Source organism: Schistocerca cancellata, chromosome 12 (assembly GCF_023864275.1).
Source record: "Schistocerca cancellata isolate TAMUIC-IGC-003103 chromosome 12, iqSchCanc2.1, whole genome shotgun sequence".
Lineage (NCBI taxonomy): Eukaryota > Metazoa > Arthropoda > Insecta > Orthoptera > Acrididae > Schistocerca > Schistocerca cancellata.
Genome location: NC_064637.1, coordinates 157,362,487 through 157,383,189, shown reverse-complemented (window position 1 = coordinate 157,383,189; position 20,703 = coordinate 157,362,487). Strand labels below are relative to the sequence as shown.

Genomic DNA, 20,703 nt, shown 5'->3' with positions numbered 1-20,703 from the left:
TTCCAAGAGGACCACAGTAAGCACTCTCTTACACAACGGGTATAGCAAACGTAAGATAACTAATTGGGAGACTTTCAGAGCGTCTGCATGGATTTCAAGACTTACGCTCAACCACAAGACCTTCTGCACTTGGACCAAATCATCAATAGTTAGTTGACAAAATCCCGCAGAACAAATGCACAATGGGATTTGGTAACTTGACAAATACACTCGGACCTTGGATCTTAGGCCCTTGACCACTCAAACATGCTCATTATTCCCGGTAGAGCTCAGTCTTTCCTCATCATCATCATCATCATCATCATCATCACGAATCTTTAAGGGTAATGATAAGGGACAGGATTAATTCGTCCCAACGCTTCACTTTAGATTTTGCATTTATTATCACACCCTTCAGTGCAAACCACAGAACAAGCAAGTGTTACAATGAGAGAATATTTGCACTCGTAATTTGCTATATAGCTTAAGAATTACTTAATGAACAATATGTATCTAAAATTATTCCTTTTTAACAACAACAACATATTTATGAGACCATAAACGATCAAGATCAACAGTTAATAAAGTCCCATAAACCTGAGCAAGGATAACCTTTTCAGTTTCTGAGTGAAGTCAGTAGGTGACATAGGGGACAATCAGATGTACATTAAATGTTGCGCCATTAAGGGCGATCACTCATTAATGACGATCACTCATTAAGGATGATCACTCATTAAGGACGATCACTCATTAAGGACAATCACTCATTAAGGACGATCACTCATTAAGGACAATCGCTCATTAAGGACGATCGCTCATTAAGGACGATCGCCCATTAAGGACGATCGCCCATTAAGGACGATCACTCATTAAGGACGATCGCTCATTACGGACGATCGCTCATTACGGACGATCGCTCATTAAGGACGATCGCCCATTAAGGACGATCGCCCATTAAGGACGTTCGCTCATTAAGGACGATCGCTCATTAAGGACGATCGCTCATTAAGGGCGATCGCTCATTAAGGGCGATCGCTCATTAAGGGCGATCGCTCATTACGGACGATCGCTCATTAAGGACGATCGCTCATTAAGGACGATCGCTCATTACGGACGATCGCTCATTACGGACGATCGCTCATTACGGACGATCGCTCATTACGGACGATCGCTCATTAAGGGCGATCGCTCATTAAGGGCGATCGCTCATTAAGGGCGATCGCTCATTACGGACGATGGCTCATTACGGACGAAGGCTCATTACGGACGACGGCTCATTACGGACGACGGCTCATTACGGACGACGGCTCATTAAGGACGATCACAAGCAATTAACATAAATAGTTACGTCTCAGTAAATGTATCAAAACCAAATCTTTCAGTTCTATAACAATGTTTGTTTGTGGAATACGCTGGATTACCGACACAGAAGGCTAAATTTTACCAAACAGCAGTTTCTCCAAACCTAGAACTATCTTAATAATACTTAGGTTATCCAGAACTACTCTAATTCGCCTTTCTTGGGCATAACGGTGAAATAGACAATTAACCTCTTATTTCATTCTGCTGGAACATTGAGCAGCAATAGACACTCGGGCAACTTTTACCCAGCGTGTCTCGGGAAAGAAAGGGCTCCACCAGGAGGATGAAAGATTTACCCGAACTGGAAAGGGAACTCGTCTAACACGAGCCACTAGCTTGGACAAAGACCAGTTGGCGATTTTTAATCATTAACCAAAGCTTGCTGGCCAGCGAACGAAAATTACAGAGGAAAAGGTAGCTTTATTTGTGCTCACAAGAATTGATAATTTCTGCAAATGAGATTCCAGCAGAACTATCACCTTAGTATCAATACGGGACTTCTGAGCTTAGGAGAGTGAGTCAACAATGGTCTCTACCAAGTAGGCCCGACATTTCAAACAGACCGAGCAACCAACATCAGTCGTGGCTAGGCAGATTGCCAAACAGAAACTCTAGCACTACCTTAAATGAGATTAAATAAATCACTTAAATGCGACGGGGACTAAACTTCTTAACAAAAGAATATATACACAATAACGACGAAAGTTAAATATGCCTACGTACTAAAACACAACAGATATTGGCGAACATTAACATAATCTCGTATTTCAGACATCCATAAAATCTATCTCTCCTCCAGACAGTACAAGGTTATTTAACATTTTACAATTTGCTTATCCAAACAGTGACCTACGCCGTCCATGGGAAAACAATGGCTTGCGGAAGGTCCACAGCCAACTGTTTCTTTACGACGCGTGCCTTGAGTCAGCATGGCGTTCGAGTGCAGAATCATGCAAGCGGGCAATAACATATACGCAAGGCAATTTCCGATCACAAACTCAAAGCAGAGAAACGTTTGCTACGCAGTTCTAATAGCTCCTACAACACCGAGAGATTGGCCTCGCCAGACGACGACCGTTGCACTAACTAGATGAAAAATCTTACTTTCAGTGACGACACCACCTTCTGGAGGTTATTGGCAGCCGCAGTCGGAGTTCATATCTTCCCCAGCCCATTAACGGAAACCAAATGTTGTCCACAGATTTATGGCCTCTTGTGTCCTCATGCCCCGGGTTTTTGGGCCCATCCAGACAGCATAGAGGGACCGAGCGTCCCGCTGCAGAACGGTCGTCCAGGGCCAAACACTCGTCTCAACTGCCTCGTCCGACCTCGGCACGGCACACAGCGCCTCCTCCCAGCGAACGGACTAGTAGTGCGCTTGCGGAGGCTCCAAACAGCAGCTGGAAAAACAGGAGCCGTGGCAAACGACACGGTTCACAGACACAAAGAAGTAATCCAAGTCGACTGAGTACTACGCATGACATGTAATACCTCAACCGATATTGAGAACAGAATAAAAAAGTTCAAAGGGATTACTTTCCAGCATGTCCTCAAATCCAACATACACCATAGAACACGGTTACACAATGTTGTTCTCAGAGCTAACAGAGATAGCTATTGATCCATCAAGCCAGACTGCCAACACGGGTTGATTGCCAGTTGCTCACTCCACACAGCCATGTAAGGTGTGTTGTCCGTGTGCAGGAGTACTGTTAACTAAACCTCGCGCTTCTAGTTGCTCCCAGTCCTAAAAAAGAATAGCAGAGAGAGAATCTCGTAGTTCCAGCAGCTGGCAAAACCAGCAATTCATCGAAAAGGTTGCACGCCCTCGCACGACTGGCTCTCTGGCTGCCTGGCTCCACCCGGCTGTCGTCGATGCTCGAGGAATGCACTGACCAAACTACAGGGCTGTCGCTGCCCACAGCCCCGAGTAATGTGGAAGGTCAACCGCGCCTCACAGCCTCCACAGTTAGTGCCTTGGCCCGGCGAGTCGTGCTGCGCCACGCTTCGTCCCGCACGCCCCCAGCCGAAAACGCAAAGATGCTCATGCCTGGGGACGCGCCAAAGATAACAAGCCGATAGCTGATGATCGACCAGCGATCTAGCTCACAGCAGTGTTCCCAGAGCTAACAGAGATAGCGATTGATCCATCAAGCCAGACTGCCAACACGGGTTGATTGCTAGTCGCTCACTCCACACAGCCACTTAAGGGGTGTTGAACATGTCCAGGAGTACTGTTAGATAAACCTCGCGCTTCTAGTTGCTCCCAGTCCTAAGAAAAAGTAGCAGAGATCGCGTCTCATAGTTTTAGCAGCTGGCACCATTAGAAATTCATCCAATGGGTTCCAGAATGAGATTTTCACCCTGCAGCGGAGTGTGCGCTGATATGAAACTTCCTGGCAGATTAAAACTGTGTGCAGGACAGAGAATCGAACTCGGGACCTTTGCCTTTCTGGGGCAAGTGCTCTACAAACTAAGCTGGAAACATCCCCTAGGTTGTCGCTAAGCCATGTCTCCGCAATATCCTAACTTTCAGGAGTGATAGTTTTGCAAGGTTCGCAGGAGAGCTTCTGTAAAGTATGGAAGGTAGGAGACATGGCAGAAGTAAAGCTGTGAGGACGGGGCGTGAGTCGTGCTTGGGTACCTCAGTTCGTAGAGCACTTGCCCGCGGAAGGCAAAGGCCCCGAGTTCGAGTCTCGGTCCGGCACACAGTTTTAATCTGCCAGGAAGTTTCATCCAATGGCTTGCACGCCCTCGCACGACTGGCTCTCCGGCTGCCTGGCTCCACCCAGCTGTCATCGATACTCGAGGAGTGCACTGACCAAACCCCAGGGCTCTAGCTGCCCACAGTCCTGAGTAATGTTGGAAGTCTACCGCGCCTCGCAGTTTCCACAGCAAGCGCCTCGACCCGGCGATTCGCGCCGCGCTGCCCCGCATGGCTTGCCCCGGCCGCCTCGCCCGGCTCCCCCGCGCCGCCCGGCCGCAGCCAGCCCCATTGTTGAGAGGGGCCGCCCCCGCGCCGCTGCCCGCAGGGATCCCGCTGGCGGTGCACGGGGCTCGGCCGCCGTCGCGGGCCTCCAGCCAGCGCAGCGCGGGCACCGCCGGCTCCTCCACGGGGGGCTGCGGCTTCGCGCCGCCGCGGCGAGCCTCCAGCGACGGGCTCGTCAGCCTGGCGGGCACGGCGCGCGCGTGCGCGTCGCGCGGCGTCGCGGTGCCGGCGTCGCGGGCAGGTGCGGCTCGAGCCGCGGCCATCTTGCTTATCTCGTGCCACCTGACGGCCACCGCGGCCAAGGCAGCCGCCGCCGCCGCCGCCTCCACCCGCCGCCGCAGCTCCAGCGAGGGCGGCGGGGGCGGTGGTGGTGGCGCCCGGCCGGACGCGGAGGAGGAGGAGGAGGACTCGGAGGCGGAGGCGCCGCCGCCGCTGGCGGGCCCGGCGCCCACCCCCACGCCCGTCACCAGCGGCGCGCCCGCCGCCCTGCCGGACCCCGGCCTCGAGCTGCTGGACGCCGACTCTGAGGACGAGCCGCCTCTGCAGCAGCGGGAGCCCGGTGAGCAGCCGGGGGCGGCTGGCGGCGGCGGCGGCGGCGGCGGCGGCGGCGGCGGTCCGGCCCCGGGCCCGAGCCCGGGCGCCGGGAGCGGCCCCGCCCCCGCGGCCGTGCGCGGGGGCGGCGGAGCCGGCTACTGCCCCCCGCCGCCCTCCGCCTGCTCCACCGCCTGCGGCACGCCGACTCTGCTGAACAAGAGCGGACGGCTGACCGCAGGTGACTCCACCCCCCGTCCTTCCGTCTCCCTGCCCCTCTGTTCTATCCTGCGACACATTCGACCGTAACTGATCTCCACACGTGTGGACCCCGACCTCCTCACGTCCTCCTACTCTCACCTTCCTACCTCTTCCACGCCTTTCTACCCAGCAACACATCTAGACATGAGCTGATACCCTACCTGCATCACTACCTGAGAAGACACCTCCAATCACCTGTCTCCCTACCTGTCTCTCATCCATCCAGCAAACACATCTAGACATGCTCAGTAATGCTGGCACTCTCTCCATATATCATTATGTTTCAACCATCTCCTTCGATATTTCTCACTGCTCCACACAGCAATATACCGGATGATCAAGAAGTCAGTATAAATTTGAAAACTTAATAAACCACGGAATAATGTAGATAGAGAGGAAAAAATTGACACACATGCTTGGAATGACATAGGGTTTTATTAGAACCAAAAACATACAAAAATTCAAAAAATGTCCAAGAGATGGCGCTTTGTCTGATCAGAATAGCAATAATTAGCATTACAAAGTAACACAAAGCAAAGAAGATGTTCCTTACAGGAAATGCTCACTATGTCCACCATCATACCTCATTCCTCAACAATAGCTGTAGTTGAGTAATAATGATGTGAACAGCACTATAAAGCATGTCCGGAGTTATGGTGAGGCATTGGCGTCGGATGTTGTCTTTCAGCATCCCTAGAGATGTCGGTCGATTACGATACACTTGCGACTTCAGGTAACCTCGAAGCCAATAATCGCACGGACTGAGGTCCGAGGACATGAGAGGCCAAGCATGACGAAAGTGGCGGCTGAGTACACGATCATCACCAAACGACGCGCGCAAGAGATCTTTCACGCGTCTAGCAATATGGGGTGGAGCGCCATCCTGCATAAACGTCGTACGTTCCAGCAGGTGTTTATTAGCCAGGCTGGGGATGGTGCGATTCTGTAACATATCGGCGTACCTCTCACCCATCACAGTAGCAGTTACAAAACCAGAATCATGCATTTCCTCGAAGAAAAAAGGCCCGATAACGGTAGATGTCGTAAATCCAACCCATACCGTGACTTTCTCGTCGTGCAATGGAGTTTCCACGACAGTTCTAGGATTTTCGGTAGCCCAAATTCTGCAGATGTAGGTGATGACAGACCCTCGGAGAGTGAAATGGGCTTCGTCCGTCCACGTTGCTCAACCGATCGTCATCTTCCGCCATCTTTTGAAACGCCCACACCGCAAATGCCCTCCGGTTTACTAAATCGCCAGGTAACAGTTCATGATGCCGATGGATTTTGTACGGATAGCATTGGAGGGTACGCCTCAGTGCCAACCAAACAGTAGTGTATGGAATGCTGGTGCGACGTGCGACTGCACGAGCCCTGACTTCCCCGTGCATAGACGAAGCCGCTACAGTCTCCATTTCTTCCTAAACTGTCTCAGCAGCATTACATCTTGCGCTCGGTCGGTCACTACGGGGTCTATCGTCTAAACAACCCATGGCTTCGAACTTCGAAATCATTCTCGCCACAGCTGCATTTGTCAACGGACCTCTACCTGTTCGAATCCCCTTTCTATGGCGATAGGATCGTAATGCTGAACTAGCACATTCCCCATTCTGATAATGCAGCTTCAGTAAAAGCGCCTTTTCAGGTAACGTCGACATGCTGCGACTGCTGGCGCATCTGATTCTCTCTCTCATTACAGCTCCTTTTATACACGATTGTCATGCGCAGTCACTGACGTTTTGCTGTCCAGCGCGATCTGTCGGACATTGTGTGAACTTTTTTTTGTTCTAATAAAACCGCATGTCATTCCAAGCATGTGTGTCAATTTTTTCCTCTCTATCTACATTATTCCGTGGCTTATTAAGTTTTCAAATTTATACTAACTTTTTGATCACCCGGTATGTCTTTAAATATCTTCAGTCATTGATACTGATGGTAGATTACACTGCTGTCTAACTATCCACCTCCATATATCTTACTTTTCCATTTTCTACAGTATTAAATATCGATATCAACCTACACCTCTTTTGTTTAATTTATTGGCTTTTGTGATGTGCCCGTACAGCTGTACAAGGTAGCAGCCAGGCAAGAAATGTCTTAGGTAATCTGTTTAAAAAAAAAAAAAAACATATTTCAATGGCCGTAGTCTAATCTTCACAGGTTCCCTCCAAGAGCAGGTTCGGTTGTGCCCTCGTGATTAAAGATGCCTGTCTCTCATCACCAAGGCAATTCTGTCCAGCTAAAGCTGTTGAGAAGAGACCACCACAGTTGTTTGCTGAAATTTGCTAACATGTTCACGCCATTGGTTTAGCCAGCGGTGCGCGTGGGAGGCACTTGCGGACTCTGGAGGGTTCTGCAGAGCAGAACACATTTGCTCCACTCTCGTGCGATCGAGTCGTCGAGCAGAACAGATCGCTTTCTTGGGAGGCGGAGGCTCTGAACCCAACGACTGGCCACCGACATGAACCAGCATCTCTCTTTGTTGCTCACTTTTTGTTCGACCTCCTGGACTAGCCTATGCCTCTTAACTTTATAAACCAGGCGCGCCCTGTGTGTCCTACACACACAAATATATTCTCTTCCATCGAACATATTTCCTGTTCTATCATTTAATGTCAGCCCTGGATGCCCAATCCTAAGTCCTGACTGCTCGACCAAATGTACATTGTCGTCAGAAGTGGGATACAACAACCTCTCTTTCCTTGCACCTGAACTCAACCATCTCAACAGTAGAATGCCATTTCTGACGATACAAGCGTCAGCAGAACACAACGCCCACTCATCAAGTGGAGCAAATCTCCGACCTGGCCTGCCCCTTCGGTTGGTAACCCACCGAGAAGAAGTACAGCTACTGAGGTGAAAAACCTGTACGTTTACATTGTACCTAACTGTTACAGTGCTCCAAGTTAGCAACTTGTCTGGAGATGAGTATGCTTTCCAGCTGCACACCCCTCACCTCTTGATCGTCTCCTCTATCCAACAACATATCCAGATATGAACAGATCCCCAGACAGACATTGGTCACTTACTCTGGCCCTACCTCCACCTGGTTTGGTCTACCCTGCAACACAACCAGACATGAACCAGTCCCCACAAAACTACCCTATCTGCTGTGGCTGCAGATGCCTTCATCCTCCAACCATCTACTCCCATTCTTCTCCCAACGTCATTTCACACAGCAGTACAGCCCTGGAATTCTCTGAGATAAGTCGTTACCGACGGTAGACGACACTGCTCGCCAACTGCCACTCTCCCTGTCTCTTTCCGGTCCTACACTAACACAGCTCAACGTCAATCTACATATGTCCTTACTTCTTACTTCATTGCCCACATTGTCTTATATTAGTTCGTTCTGCCTTCCATTGCCTCCCTTTCCTACCTCTCCCTGGTGCATTCACTCAGAAACACACCCAGACACGAATCTTCCCCCTTACTCCAGTATTACCACCTTGTGTGTTTCAAATCCTGAAAGTCTCTGAAATCGTTAGAAATGACTTCACCTTTGAACTAATCGCCTCCCATCCTCTCCCTGGTCCTTTTCAAACGGCTCTATACCTACACAGTAACGTGTCCCCTTGCAGCTGCCCTGTCAGGTTCAGTATCAGAGTGTGATCACACTGACCCTATCCTGGATTTCCAATTGCTTGCTTGCCTTCTACTGGTTCATTCCACATTTTATTCCATCCACAGATGTTCTCCCTCTAGCACTCCATACATGGTTCAGCACCCGAGATCACAGACGTTGCCTGCAAAGAACTTTGATCTCTCATTGCTCATCTCCACATTCATTCCATCCAGACACGAAGACATCACCTTACGACAATAGTAACTACTTCAGTAACCAAGATGACTCACTCTAACCACAAATGACTTCATCCTGTCTCTTCTACTTCTCGCCTCCTCACCTCTTGCTGATGCACTCAATAAAATTACAAGCACACAGCACGGGTCACATCACTGACATTTCTACGTGCTTCTCTGGTTTATGTCACTTCTTGAATGAGGACTTTCTGACTGGCAAAACATTTATGAACTGGTTCCCGATGTATTTTGTGTCATAGTACATCTAGACATTAATATATTTATTCTCAAGTAACCATACCTGCACCGTTTCGTGATGTTAGTCCCCTCTTTCAGACAACTTGCCTTCCCACCTCTTCCTTGTTCAGTATGACAATAACATATTTAGCAAATTATGCATCACCTTTGTCACTGCCTTACCAGCTTCTGTAGCTGATGTCAACGACACTGACAACAGCTGTCTCTGATTATAATAGTCCACTGGTCCATTCTGTGCTGTAGTACACCAAGAAAAATGATCTGTCCTCCTTTCCACTATCATAGACGCTTTGGTGGCTCAGTTCACGGTGTATGCTGGCAGCCATTAACTCTACCCCTACTGCAGCTCACCACCTTATCCGTTCCTAGTGCCCTACAAACAGTAATACACACAGATACCCAACCAGGCCATACATACATCAGTGGCAACAGGATCGTTGTGCAGTCTGCAGCAAATACCGGTTCTCTACACTTTCTCAATAGTGTTTCCCAAAAAGAGCGACGTCGTCTTCCCTCCTTGGATTCCCATCTGCGTTCACAAAGCATACCCACAACACTTCCGTGTTCGTCAGTCGTACTGGCAACAACTCCAGCTGCACAACTCTCAACTGCTTCGACGTCATCGTTGAATTCGACCTGCTGGGGATCTCAAACACTCGAGCACTAATCAATAATGGGTCGCAGAACTCTTTCGTATGCTGTCTCCTTTCCTAGAATTCTACCAATGAATCGAAGTCGACCACTCGCCTTCTCCACTACCATCATTATGTGCTCGTGCCATTTCATATCACTTTGCAACGTCATGCCTAGACATTTAATCGACGTAACTGTCTAGCAGCACACTACTAGTCTTGTATTCGAACATTACAGGACTGGTTTTTCCTACTCATCTGTGCTAATTTATATTTTTCTACATTTAGGGCAAGGTGACATTCGTCACAGTAACCTTGTATCTTTCTACAGTTACTGAGCGCCGAGACCTTCCCGTACATCACAGTGTCATCAGCAAACAATCGCAGGCTATCGGCCAGATCATTTATGTATATAAAGAATAAACAGCTGTCCTATCACACTTGCCTGGGGCACCCCTGCCGGTACCCTTGTCTCTAATGAACACTTGCCGTCAAGGAGAACGTGTGTGTTCTGTCATTTAAGCAGTCTTGAAGTCATTCACATCTCAGGGAACCTAATCCTGCTGCTCGGATCTTTGTTGACAGCCTGCAGTACCACAATGCGCCAAATGCTTTCCACAAATCTAGGAATACGGAATCTGCCTGTTGCTCCTCATCCATACTGCGCAGGCTGTGTGAGAATGAGGACAAGCCAAATTCCCTCATAAGCGAAGGTTTCCAAATCCCTTGCTGACTTGCGGACGGAAGCTTTTCCGTCTCAAGTGAATTCATTAGACTCGAAGTCAGAATGTGTTCCAGATGTTACGGATATTGATCTTTAATTTTATGGGTGCATTGTATTACTTTTCTTATATGGGATCCAGAAGGCACGTAAGAGGTCAGTGCCAAGGGTTCATCTAGTCTTTCCGACTTGTTTGGTTTCAACTCGTTCAGATACAACTTTAAACATAGCTGTGCGCAGCAACCGTTAAAATATTTTTTTTAGTAAAGACAGCCCACTAGTTGCAATGGATCTTATAGTAGAATTTATATTACATACGTAACACGTTGAGCATTGCAGCTTTGGTCATACAATTTTAACACCAAAAAGGCTACGTCACATAATAAAACTAGCGGTTCTAGGCGCTCAGTCCGGAACCGCGCGTCTGCTACGGTCGCAGGTTCGAATCCTGCCTCGGGCATGGATGTGTGTGATGTCCTTAGGTTAGTTAGGTTTAAATAGTTCTAAGTTCTAGGGGACTGATGACCACAGATGTTAAGTCCCATAGTGCTCAGAGCCATTTGAACCATTTTGAGCATAATAAAACATCCTACGTAAAAGCTTTACTGTCACTTCTAGTTAAAAATTAAAGATTGCGGCTAAGGGCTGCTTGTGTATACTGAAACAGGTGGCATCAGACCTATGGAGAAGAAATAAAACCTTTGAGGTTCGCTGATGATATTGTAATACTGTCAGAGGCAGCAAAGGACTTGGAAGAGCAGTTGAACGGAATGGACAGTGTCTTGAAAGGAGGATATACGATGAACATCAACAAAAGCAAAACGAGGATAATGGAATGTAGTGGAATTCAGTCGGGTGATGCTGAGGGAATTAGATTAGCATATGAGACACTTAAAGTAGTAAAGGAGTTTTGCTATTTGGGGAGCAACATAACTGATGATGGTCGAAGAAGAGAGGATATACAATGTAGACTGGCAATGGCAAGGAAAGCGCTTCTGAAGAAGAGAAATTTGTTAACATCGAGTATAGATTTAAGTGTCAGGAAGTCGTTTCTGAAAGTATTTGTGTGGAGTGTAGCCATGTATGGAAGTGAAACGTGGACGATAAATAGTTTGAACAGGAAGAGAGTAGAAGCTTTCGAAATGTGGTGCTACAGAATAATGCTGAAGATTAGATGGGTAGATCACACAACTAATGATGAAGTATTGAATAGAATTGGGGAAAAGAGGAGTTTGTGGCACAACTTGACTAGAGGAAGGGACCGGTTGGTAGGACATGTTCTGAGGCATCAAGGAGCACAACTTTAGTACTGGAGGGCAGTGTGGAGGGTAAAAATTGTAGAGGGAGACCAAGAGATGAATACACTAAGCAAATTCAGAAGGATGTAGGTTGCAGTAGGTACTGGGAGATGAAGCTTGCACAGGATAGAGTAGCATGGAGTGCTGCATCAAACCAGTCTCTGGACTGAAGACTACAACAACAACAAACTTTTCTGCACCAGTGATGTGTGTTTGTGTGTCCTCCATATAGGAGTTTGTGCTGTAGTGAGATGATGTCTGTACGATCCTCCAGGAGAATGGTTTCTTAAGGGCGAGAGCTAAAACTTCAGCTATCCCTTTGCTGTCTACTTTTGCGGCAGCATATTGGTGTACCATAGAAAAATACAGCTGGTCCGTAGCGCAGTATTGCCGTACATTGCAGTCATATTGCAGCACTCTTGAAGGCAACACAACTGTGAAATATGGAGTTTCAGTCTTCGATCGCTATTCTTTATTTTCAATTACCGGTTTCGGGCTAGCTGCCCATCTTCAGATCTGTTAGACAATGTTAAAAATGTAATTAATAAGAGAGATACAGTTAGTGAAAAAATATCTTAGTTTACAAAAAGAAATTTTGGAACGTATAAAATGCCACCATACCATATGTTGTAGTTACAGAGTAACTTGTCCGTGCAGAACACACAGTTCACTGTCATAAGTAAAGTAAATTTCAATCTGTTAAAACATTATATCGCAGTATTTAAGAGTAACCTGATTGGTAACAGTAAAAAGTGCCCTCTACCTATAACAATTGTGCATCTGTTATTATTTCGCCGTATATATTATACCAATCAGGTTACTGTTACCAATCAGGTTACTCTTAAATACTGCGATATAATGTTTTAACAGATTGAAATTTACTTTACTTATGACAGTGAACTGTGTGTTCTGTACGGACAAGTTACTCTGTAACTACAACATATGGTATGTTGGCATTTTATACGTTCCAAAATTTCTTTTTGTAAACTAAGATATTTTTTCACTAACTGTATCTCTCTTATTAATTACATTTTTAACATTGTCTAACAGATCTGAAGATGGGCAGCTAGCCCGAAACCGGTAATTGAAAATAAAGAATAGCGATCGAAGACTGAAACTCCATATTTTACTTAATGAACGATCGCGGAATTCCCAGTGAGACAACTATGTCTAGTTTTGATAACACAACTGTGGCCACACACCAACACAGAATTTAGCCCACACAGATGCAGCTTCCATAAGCGTCTGTGAGGTACTGAGTGGAATGCTTTGTTCTGAGAGGTAGGTCGGGTAGGAGAGGGGAGCCCCCTGCAGGCTTCAGGCTGCGAGCTCAACCTGGCGCCGATTGCCGCCGCCTGGAAGGGCCGAGGCGTCTGTGGGGCTGTGGAGCGGCGCGGTATTGATCTGGCCAGGGAGGGGGGGGGGAGCAGGGACGGAGGGAGGGAGGCCACCCCTCCCTCAAGTTGCGAGCTAAGGAGCGGCAGCGGGCCCAGGGCGGCCCGTTACCGGCACGGCCAAGTTGTGGCGGGGCAGCGGGGGGAGGGGAGGGGAGGCGGTTGCGGCTGATTTGATTAGCCGCTCGCGCCTACGCGGCGCTCAAGTTTCCCCGCCCCGCCATCCCGCAGTTCCGCCGCTCCAGAGACACACGGCGGCCGCTGTTCCGTGCGCGAAGCTCCAGCTGGAGGCAGATGTCGCCCCAGTTAAGCCGTTGCTGCGGCCTTCTCGCTGCCTCCGCGACTGACCGGCGTTTGAGCGAGTGCGAGTCTAGTGTTGAGGGTTGCATACGTTAGAAATCAAGGCGCCGCCGTTTCGTCGGCGCTGCACCTGTTTCCATCCTCCTCACAGTAGTTCAGCGGGTATGACGGGTCTGTGGACGGTGGTGCTGACGTCACATCTTACTCGTCGAGTCTTTCTCTCTAACACACGAGAACACGAGTGTAAACCCGCGATGTAGTACAGATATACATGTTCATATACAGGGTGGTCCATTGATCGTGACCGGGCCAAATATCTCACGAAATAATCGTCAAACGAAAAAACTACAAAGAACGAAACTCGTCCAGCTTGAAGGGGGAAACCAGATGGCGCTATGAAACTTCCTGGCAGATTAAAACTGTGTGCCCGACCGAGACTCGAACTCGGGACCTTTGCCTTTCGCGGGCAAGTGCTCTACCAACTGAGCTACCGAAGCACGACTCACGCCCGGTACTCACAGCTTTACTTCTGCCAGTACCTCGTCTCCTACTTTCCAAACTTTACAGGAGCTCTCCTGCGAACCTTGCAGAACTAGCACTCCTGAAAGAAAGGATATGCGGAGACATGGCTTAGCCACAGCCTGGGGGATGTTTCCAGGATGAGATTTTCACTCTGCAGCGGAGTGTGCGCTGATATGAAACTTCCTGGCAGATTAAAACTGTGTGCCCGACCGAGACTCGAACTCGGGACCTTTGCCTTTCGCGGGCAAGTGCTCTACCATCTGAGCTACCGAAGCACGACTCACGCCCGGTACTCACAGCTTTACTTCTGCCAGTACCTCGTCTCCTACTTTCCAAACTTTACAGGAGCTCTCCTGCGAACCTTGCAGAACTAGCACTCCTGAAAGAAAGGATATGCGGAGACATGGCTTAGCCACAGCCTGGGGGGTGTTTCCAGAATGAGATTTTCACTCTGCAACGGAGTGTGCGCTGATATGAAACTTCCTGGCAGATTAAAACTGTGTGCCCGACCGAGACTCGAACTCGGGACCTTTGCCTTTCGCGGGCAAGTGCTCTACCGACTGAGCTACCGAAGCACGACTCACGCCCGGTACTCACAGCTTTATTTCTGCCAGTACCTCGTCTCCTACTTTCCAAACTTTACAGGAGCTCTCCTGCTATGGTTGGCCCGCTACATGGCACTGCCATAGGTCAAACGCATATCAACTGCGTTTTTTTTTTAATAGGAACCTCCATTTTTTATTATCTATTCGTGAACTATGTAAAGAAACATGAATGTTATAGTTTGACCACTTTTTTCGCTTTGTGATAGATGGCGCTGTAATAGTCACAAACATGTGGCTCACACTTTTAGACGAACAGTTGGTAACAGGTAGGTTTTTTAAATTAAAATACAGGACGTAGGTTCGCTGGAACATTTCATTTTAGTTGTTACAAAGTGATACATGTACCTTTGTGAACTTATCATTTCTGAGAACGCATGCTGTTACAGCGTAATTACCAGTAAATACCACGTTAATGCAATAAATGCTCAAAATGATGTCCGTCAACCTCAGTGCATTTGGCCTTCCGTAATGTTCGCACGTGCATTGACAATGCGCTGACCTATGTTGTCAGCCGCTGTCGGTGGATCACGATAGCAAATATTCTTCAACTTTCGCCACAGAAAGAAATCCGGGGACGTCAGATCAGGTGAACGTGCGGACCACGGTATGGTGCTCCGACAACCAACCCACCTGTCATGAAATATGCTATTCAATACCGCTTTAACAGCACGCGAGCTATCTGCCGAACATCCATCATGTTGGAAGTACATCGCCATTCTGTCTTGCAGCAAAACATCTTCTAGTAAAATCGGTAGAACATTACGTAGGAAATCAGGGTACATTGCACCATTTAGATTGCCATCGATAAAATGGGGGCCAATTATCCTTCTTCCCATAATGCCGCACCATACATTAACCCGTCAAGGTCGCTGATGTTCCACTTGTCGCAGCCATCGTGGATTTTCCGTTGCCCAATAGTGCAAAAAAATGGTTCAAATGGCTCTGAGCACTATGCAATTTAACTTCTGAGGTCATCATTCGCCTAGAACTTAGAACTAATTAAACCTAACTAACCTAAGGACATCACACACATCCATGCCCGAGGCAGGATTCGAACCTGCGATCGTAGCGGCCGCTCAGCTCCAGACTGTAGCGCCCAGAACCGCACGGCCACTCCGGCTGGCCCAATACTGCATATTATGCCGGTTTACGTTATCGCTGTTGGTGAATGACGCTTCGTCGCTAAATGGAAAGCGTGCAAAAAATCTGTCATCGTCCTGTAATTTCTCTTGTGCCCAGTGGCAGAACTGTATACGACGTTCAAAGTCGTCGCCATGCAATTCCTGGTGCATAGAAATATGGCCCGAGTGCAATCGATGTTGATGTAGCATTCTCAACACCGACGTTTTTCAGATTCTCGATTCTCGCGCAATTTGTCTGCTACACATGTGAGGATTAGCCGCGACAGCAGTTAAAACACGTACTTGAGCAGCAGCATTTGTTACAGGTCGTGGTTGACGTTTCACATGTGGTTGAGCACTTCCTGTTTCCTTAAATGACATAACTATACGGCGAACGATGCGTACACTTGGACGATGTCGTCCAGGATACCGAACAGCATACATAGCACACGCCCGTTGGTCATTTTGATCACAATAGCCATACATCAACGCAATGTCGACCTTTTCCGCAATTGGTAAACGGTGCATTGTAACACGGGTAATGTATCACGAAGCAAATACCGTCCGCACTGGCGGAATGTTACGTGATACCACGTACTTATACGTTTGTGACTGTTACAGCGCCATTTATCACAAAGCGAAAAAAGTGGTCCAACTAAAACATACTAAAATGTAGAATTTCACGGCCGGAAATATCACGTCCATTATAATTATCCGGGCTGTTATGCCGTGGTCGGTTGATGAATTCTGTGGTGATTCCCAACGTTTCGTCTCCGACTGCGGGAGACATCTTCAAGGGGGTCCGTAGCTTGATGGAAGGTCCAACACACACACTGGCTCGCTACTGACTGCCGCTAAATTCCGTGTCCGCGCGCCCCCGCGCCGCGGCGTGACGTCACGTGTTTTGAAAACGTCAGTGCAATTGGCCGCTGTCCGTCGCCGACGATCGCCGTTGCCATCACCCAGTAGTGGGCGGGTGGTACACGTCTTCTTTAACACCGGCTTCCATATACCGTTTAATTTGACGCCCTCCTCCTTTCGGTTGAAATTATTTGGGTGTTTAGCGATTTCGATTGCCTCCCTGTAGAGCCTTTCGTAATAGCCGCTCGTGGCCGCTAGTACTTGCGTCTCCTCGAAACGAATATTGTGGTTCCCTGGCTGGAAAGCATGCTCCGCAACAGCTGATCGTTCCGTTTCTCCTCCTCTACAATTTCCCTTGTGCTCTTCCAAACGTTTAGAAACAGTTCTTTTAGTGGTACCCACATAAACATCACCACAGCTGCATGGGATCCTGAACACTCCAGATTTTTCCAATGGTTTGCGAGCGTCCTTGGCAGGCTTAAGGTATTCCTGTATCTTCCTGCTGGGCTTGTAAATTACGGTAATATTCCGCTTCGTCAAGATCCTCCCTATTCTTTCCGTTACATTTTTAACAAACGGCAGGAAAACCTTAGATTTTGCAGTAGCCTGTACGTCAGTATGATTTCTGCGTGGCTGCCTCAACGCACGTTTTATTTCGGCGGACGAATATCCGTTCTTCATTAGTGCATTGTGGAGATGTTCCATCTCAGCGTCGAGCAACTCAGGTTCACAAATATTTCTAGCTCTGTCCGCTAACGTCTTGATAACACCCCGCTTCTGTTGTGGGTGGTGGTTCGAATCCCGGTGCAAATAACGGTCCGTGTGCGTGGGTTTGCGGTACACTGAGTGGCCCAAACTACCATTTTCGTTTCTAAAAACAAGCACATCGAGGAAATGTAACTTGCCGTCTACCTACTCCTCCATTGTAAATTGAATTCTCGAGTTTATACTGTTCAGATGTTCGTGGAACCGGCTTAGTTCCTCCCTACCATGTCTCCACAGCACAAACGTGTCATCCACGTATCGGAACCATACATTTGGTTTCTTGCTGGCAGTACCTAAGGCCTGTTCTTCGAATTTCTCCATAAAGAAGTTTGCAATTACGGGACTTAGGGGGCTTCCCATAGCCACGCCATCCGTTTGCTCATAAAACTGTTCATTCCACTTGAAGTATGTGGTCGTCAAACAACACTTAAACAGGTCTAAAATATCGGCAGGAAAAATTCGATCCAGCTGTTCCAATACATCATTAAGTGGAACCATGGTAAACAGCGATACCACATCGAAGCTGACCAATATGTCCTCCGGCTGGACCACTATGCCATTCAATCTGCTGATGAAATGTGTCGAATTCTTTATATAAGAGTCCGAACGGCCCACATGTGGTTTTAATAGCGTAGTCAAAAACTTGGCTAACGAGTAGGTGGGCGAACCACCGGCACTTAGTATCGGTCTTAACGGCACATTTTCTTTATGAATTTTGGGCAATCCATAAAGCCTCGGTGGTAGCGCAACCGAATTGCAGAGACCTTTCTGTACACTCTCTTCAATGGAGGACTTTTTATTAACCGCGACACAGTTCTGAGAACGTTGTTAGTGGGGTCCTTATTCAGCTTCCTATATTAAAGAAGGTGTACCACCCGTCCACTACTGGGTGATGGCAACGGCGATCGTCGGCGACGGACAGCGGCCAATTGCACTGACGTTTTCAAAACACGTGACGTCACGCCGCGGCACGGGGGCACGCGGACACGGAATTTAGCGGCAGTCAGTAGCGAGCCAGTGTGTGTGTTGGACCTTCCATCGAGCTACGGACCCCCTTGAAGATGTCTCCCGCAGTCGGAGACGAAACGTTGGGAATCACCACAGAATTCATCAACCGACCACGGCATAACAGCCCGGATAATTATAATGGACCAACTAAAACATTCATATTTCTTTACGTACTACACGAATATGTAATAAAAATGGGGATTCTTGTTTTAAAAAAAACGCAGTTGATATCCGTTTGACCTCTGGCAGCGCTATCTAGTGGGCCAACCATAGCGCCATTTGGTTTCCCCCTTCAAGCTTGACGAATTTCGTTGTTTGTACTTTTTTCGTTTGATGCTTATTTCGTAAGATATTTGGCCCGGTCACTATCAATGGACCACCCTGTACATCTTTACACACATACATAAATTTCTACATACCTTACAAACGCACTGAAGAGTCAAAGAAACTGGTACACCTCCCTTATATCGTGTGGGGCACGCAGAAGTGCCGCAACACGATGTGGCATGGACTGGACTAATGTCTGAAGCAGTGCTCGAGGGAACTGACGCCATGAATCCTGCAGAGCTGTCCATAAATCCGTAAGAGCACGAGGTGGTGGAGATCTCTTCCAAAAAGCACATCGCAATGCATCCCAGATATGCTCAATAATGTTCATGTCTGGGGAGTTTGGTGGCCAGCGGAAGCGTATAAAGTCACAATAGTGTCCCTGGAGCCATTCTGTAGCAATTTTGAACGTGTGGCGTGTCGCATTGTCCATCTGGAATTGCCCAAGTTGGTCGGAAAGCACAATGGAATGGATGCAGGTGATGAGACAAGAAGCTTACGTACGTATCACCTGTCAGAGACGTATCTAGACCTATCAGGGGTCCCATATCACTCCATCTGCACACACCCCCACACCATTACAGAGCCTCCACTAACCTGAACAGCCCCCTGCTGATATGCAGGGTCTATGGATTCATGAAGTTCTCGCCATACCCGTACGCGTCCATCTGCTCGATACTATTTGAAACGACGCTCGTCCCACCAGGCAACATGTTTCAAGTCATCAACAACCCTCGCCCAGGCGAGGAGTAAAGCTGTGTGTCGTGCAGTCATCAAGGATAACGGCAACGGCCTTGCCGCAGTGGATACACCGGTTCCCGCCAGATCACCAAAGTTAAGCGCTGTCGGGCGTGGCCGGCACTTGGATGGGTGACCATCTGGGCCGCCATGCGCTGTTGCCATTTTTCGGGGTGCACTCAGCCTCGTGATGCCATATGGGGAGCTACTCGACCGAATAGTAGCGGCTCCGGTCAAAGAAAACCATCATAACGCCCGGGAGTGCGGTGTTCTGACCACACGCCCCTCCTATCAGCATCCTCAGCAGAGGATGACACGGCGGTCGGATGGTACCGATGGGCCACTTGTGGCCTGAAGACGGAGTGCTCTCAGTCATCAGGGATACACGAGTGGGTCTTTGGCTCCGAATGCCCATATCCATTACGTTTCGTTGAATGGTTTACACTCTGACACTTGCTGACGTCACAGCACTAAAATCTGGAGCCATTTCCAAAATCGTTGAACGATTCTCTCCAGTCTTCGTCGATCCTGTTCTTGCAGGATCTTTTTCCGGTCGCAGCAATGTCCGAAATTCGATGTTTTACCAGATTCCTGCTACTCACAGTACACTCGTGAAATGGTTAAACGGAAAAATTCCCACATCATCGCTACCTCGGAGATGCTGTGTCCCATCGTTCGTGCGCCGACTACAACACCACGTTCAAACTCACTTAAATAATGATAACCTGCCTTTGTAGCAGCAGTAACCTCCGCCAGACACTTGTCTTATACAGGGTGTTACAAAAAGGTACGGCCAAGCCTTCAGGAAACATTCCTCACACACAAAGAAAGAAAACATGTTATGTAGACATGTGTCCGGAAACGCTTACTTTCCATGTTAGAGCTCATTTTGTTACTTCTCTTCAAATCACATTAATCATGGAATTGAAACACACAGCAACAGAACGTACCAACGTGACTTCAAACACTTTGTTACAGCAAATATTCAAAATGTCCTCCGTTAGCGAGGATACATGCATCCACCCTCTGTCGCATGGAATCCCTGATGTGCTGATGCAGCCCTGGAGAATGGCGTATTGTATCACAGCCGTCCACAATACGAGCACGAAGGGTCTCTACATTTGATACCGGGGTTGCGTAGACAAGAGCTTTCAAATGCCCCCATAAATGAAAGTCAGGAGGGTTGACGTCAGGAGAGCGTGGAGGCCATGGAATTGGTCCGCCTCTACC

General features: G+C 48.2%; 1 protein-coding gene and 1 pseudogene across 1 annotated transcript in view; both read left to right on the top strand.

Moving 5' to 3' along the window:
- LOC126109546 (translation initiation factor IF-2) overlaps positions 1–20,703 on the top strand; it is a 719,414-nt gene that overhangs the window by 631,137 nt on the left and 67,574 nt on the right. The window contains exons 5-6 of the mRNA XM_049914562.1: positions 4,374–4,645; positions 4,727–5,102. Coding sequence (XP_049770519.1) covers positions 4,374–4,645; positions 4,727–5,102 — 648 coding nt within the window. The remainder of the gene's footprint in view (positions 1–4,373; positions 4,646–4,726; positions 5,103–20,703) is intronic.
- Positions 19,520–19,637, top strand: LOC126110077 (5S ribosomal RNA; annotated as a pseudogene).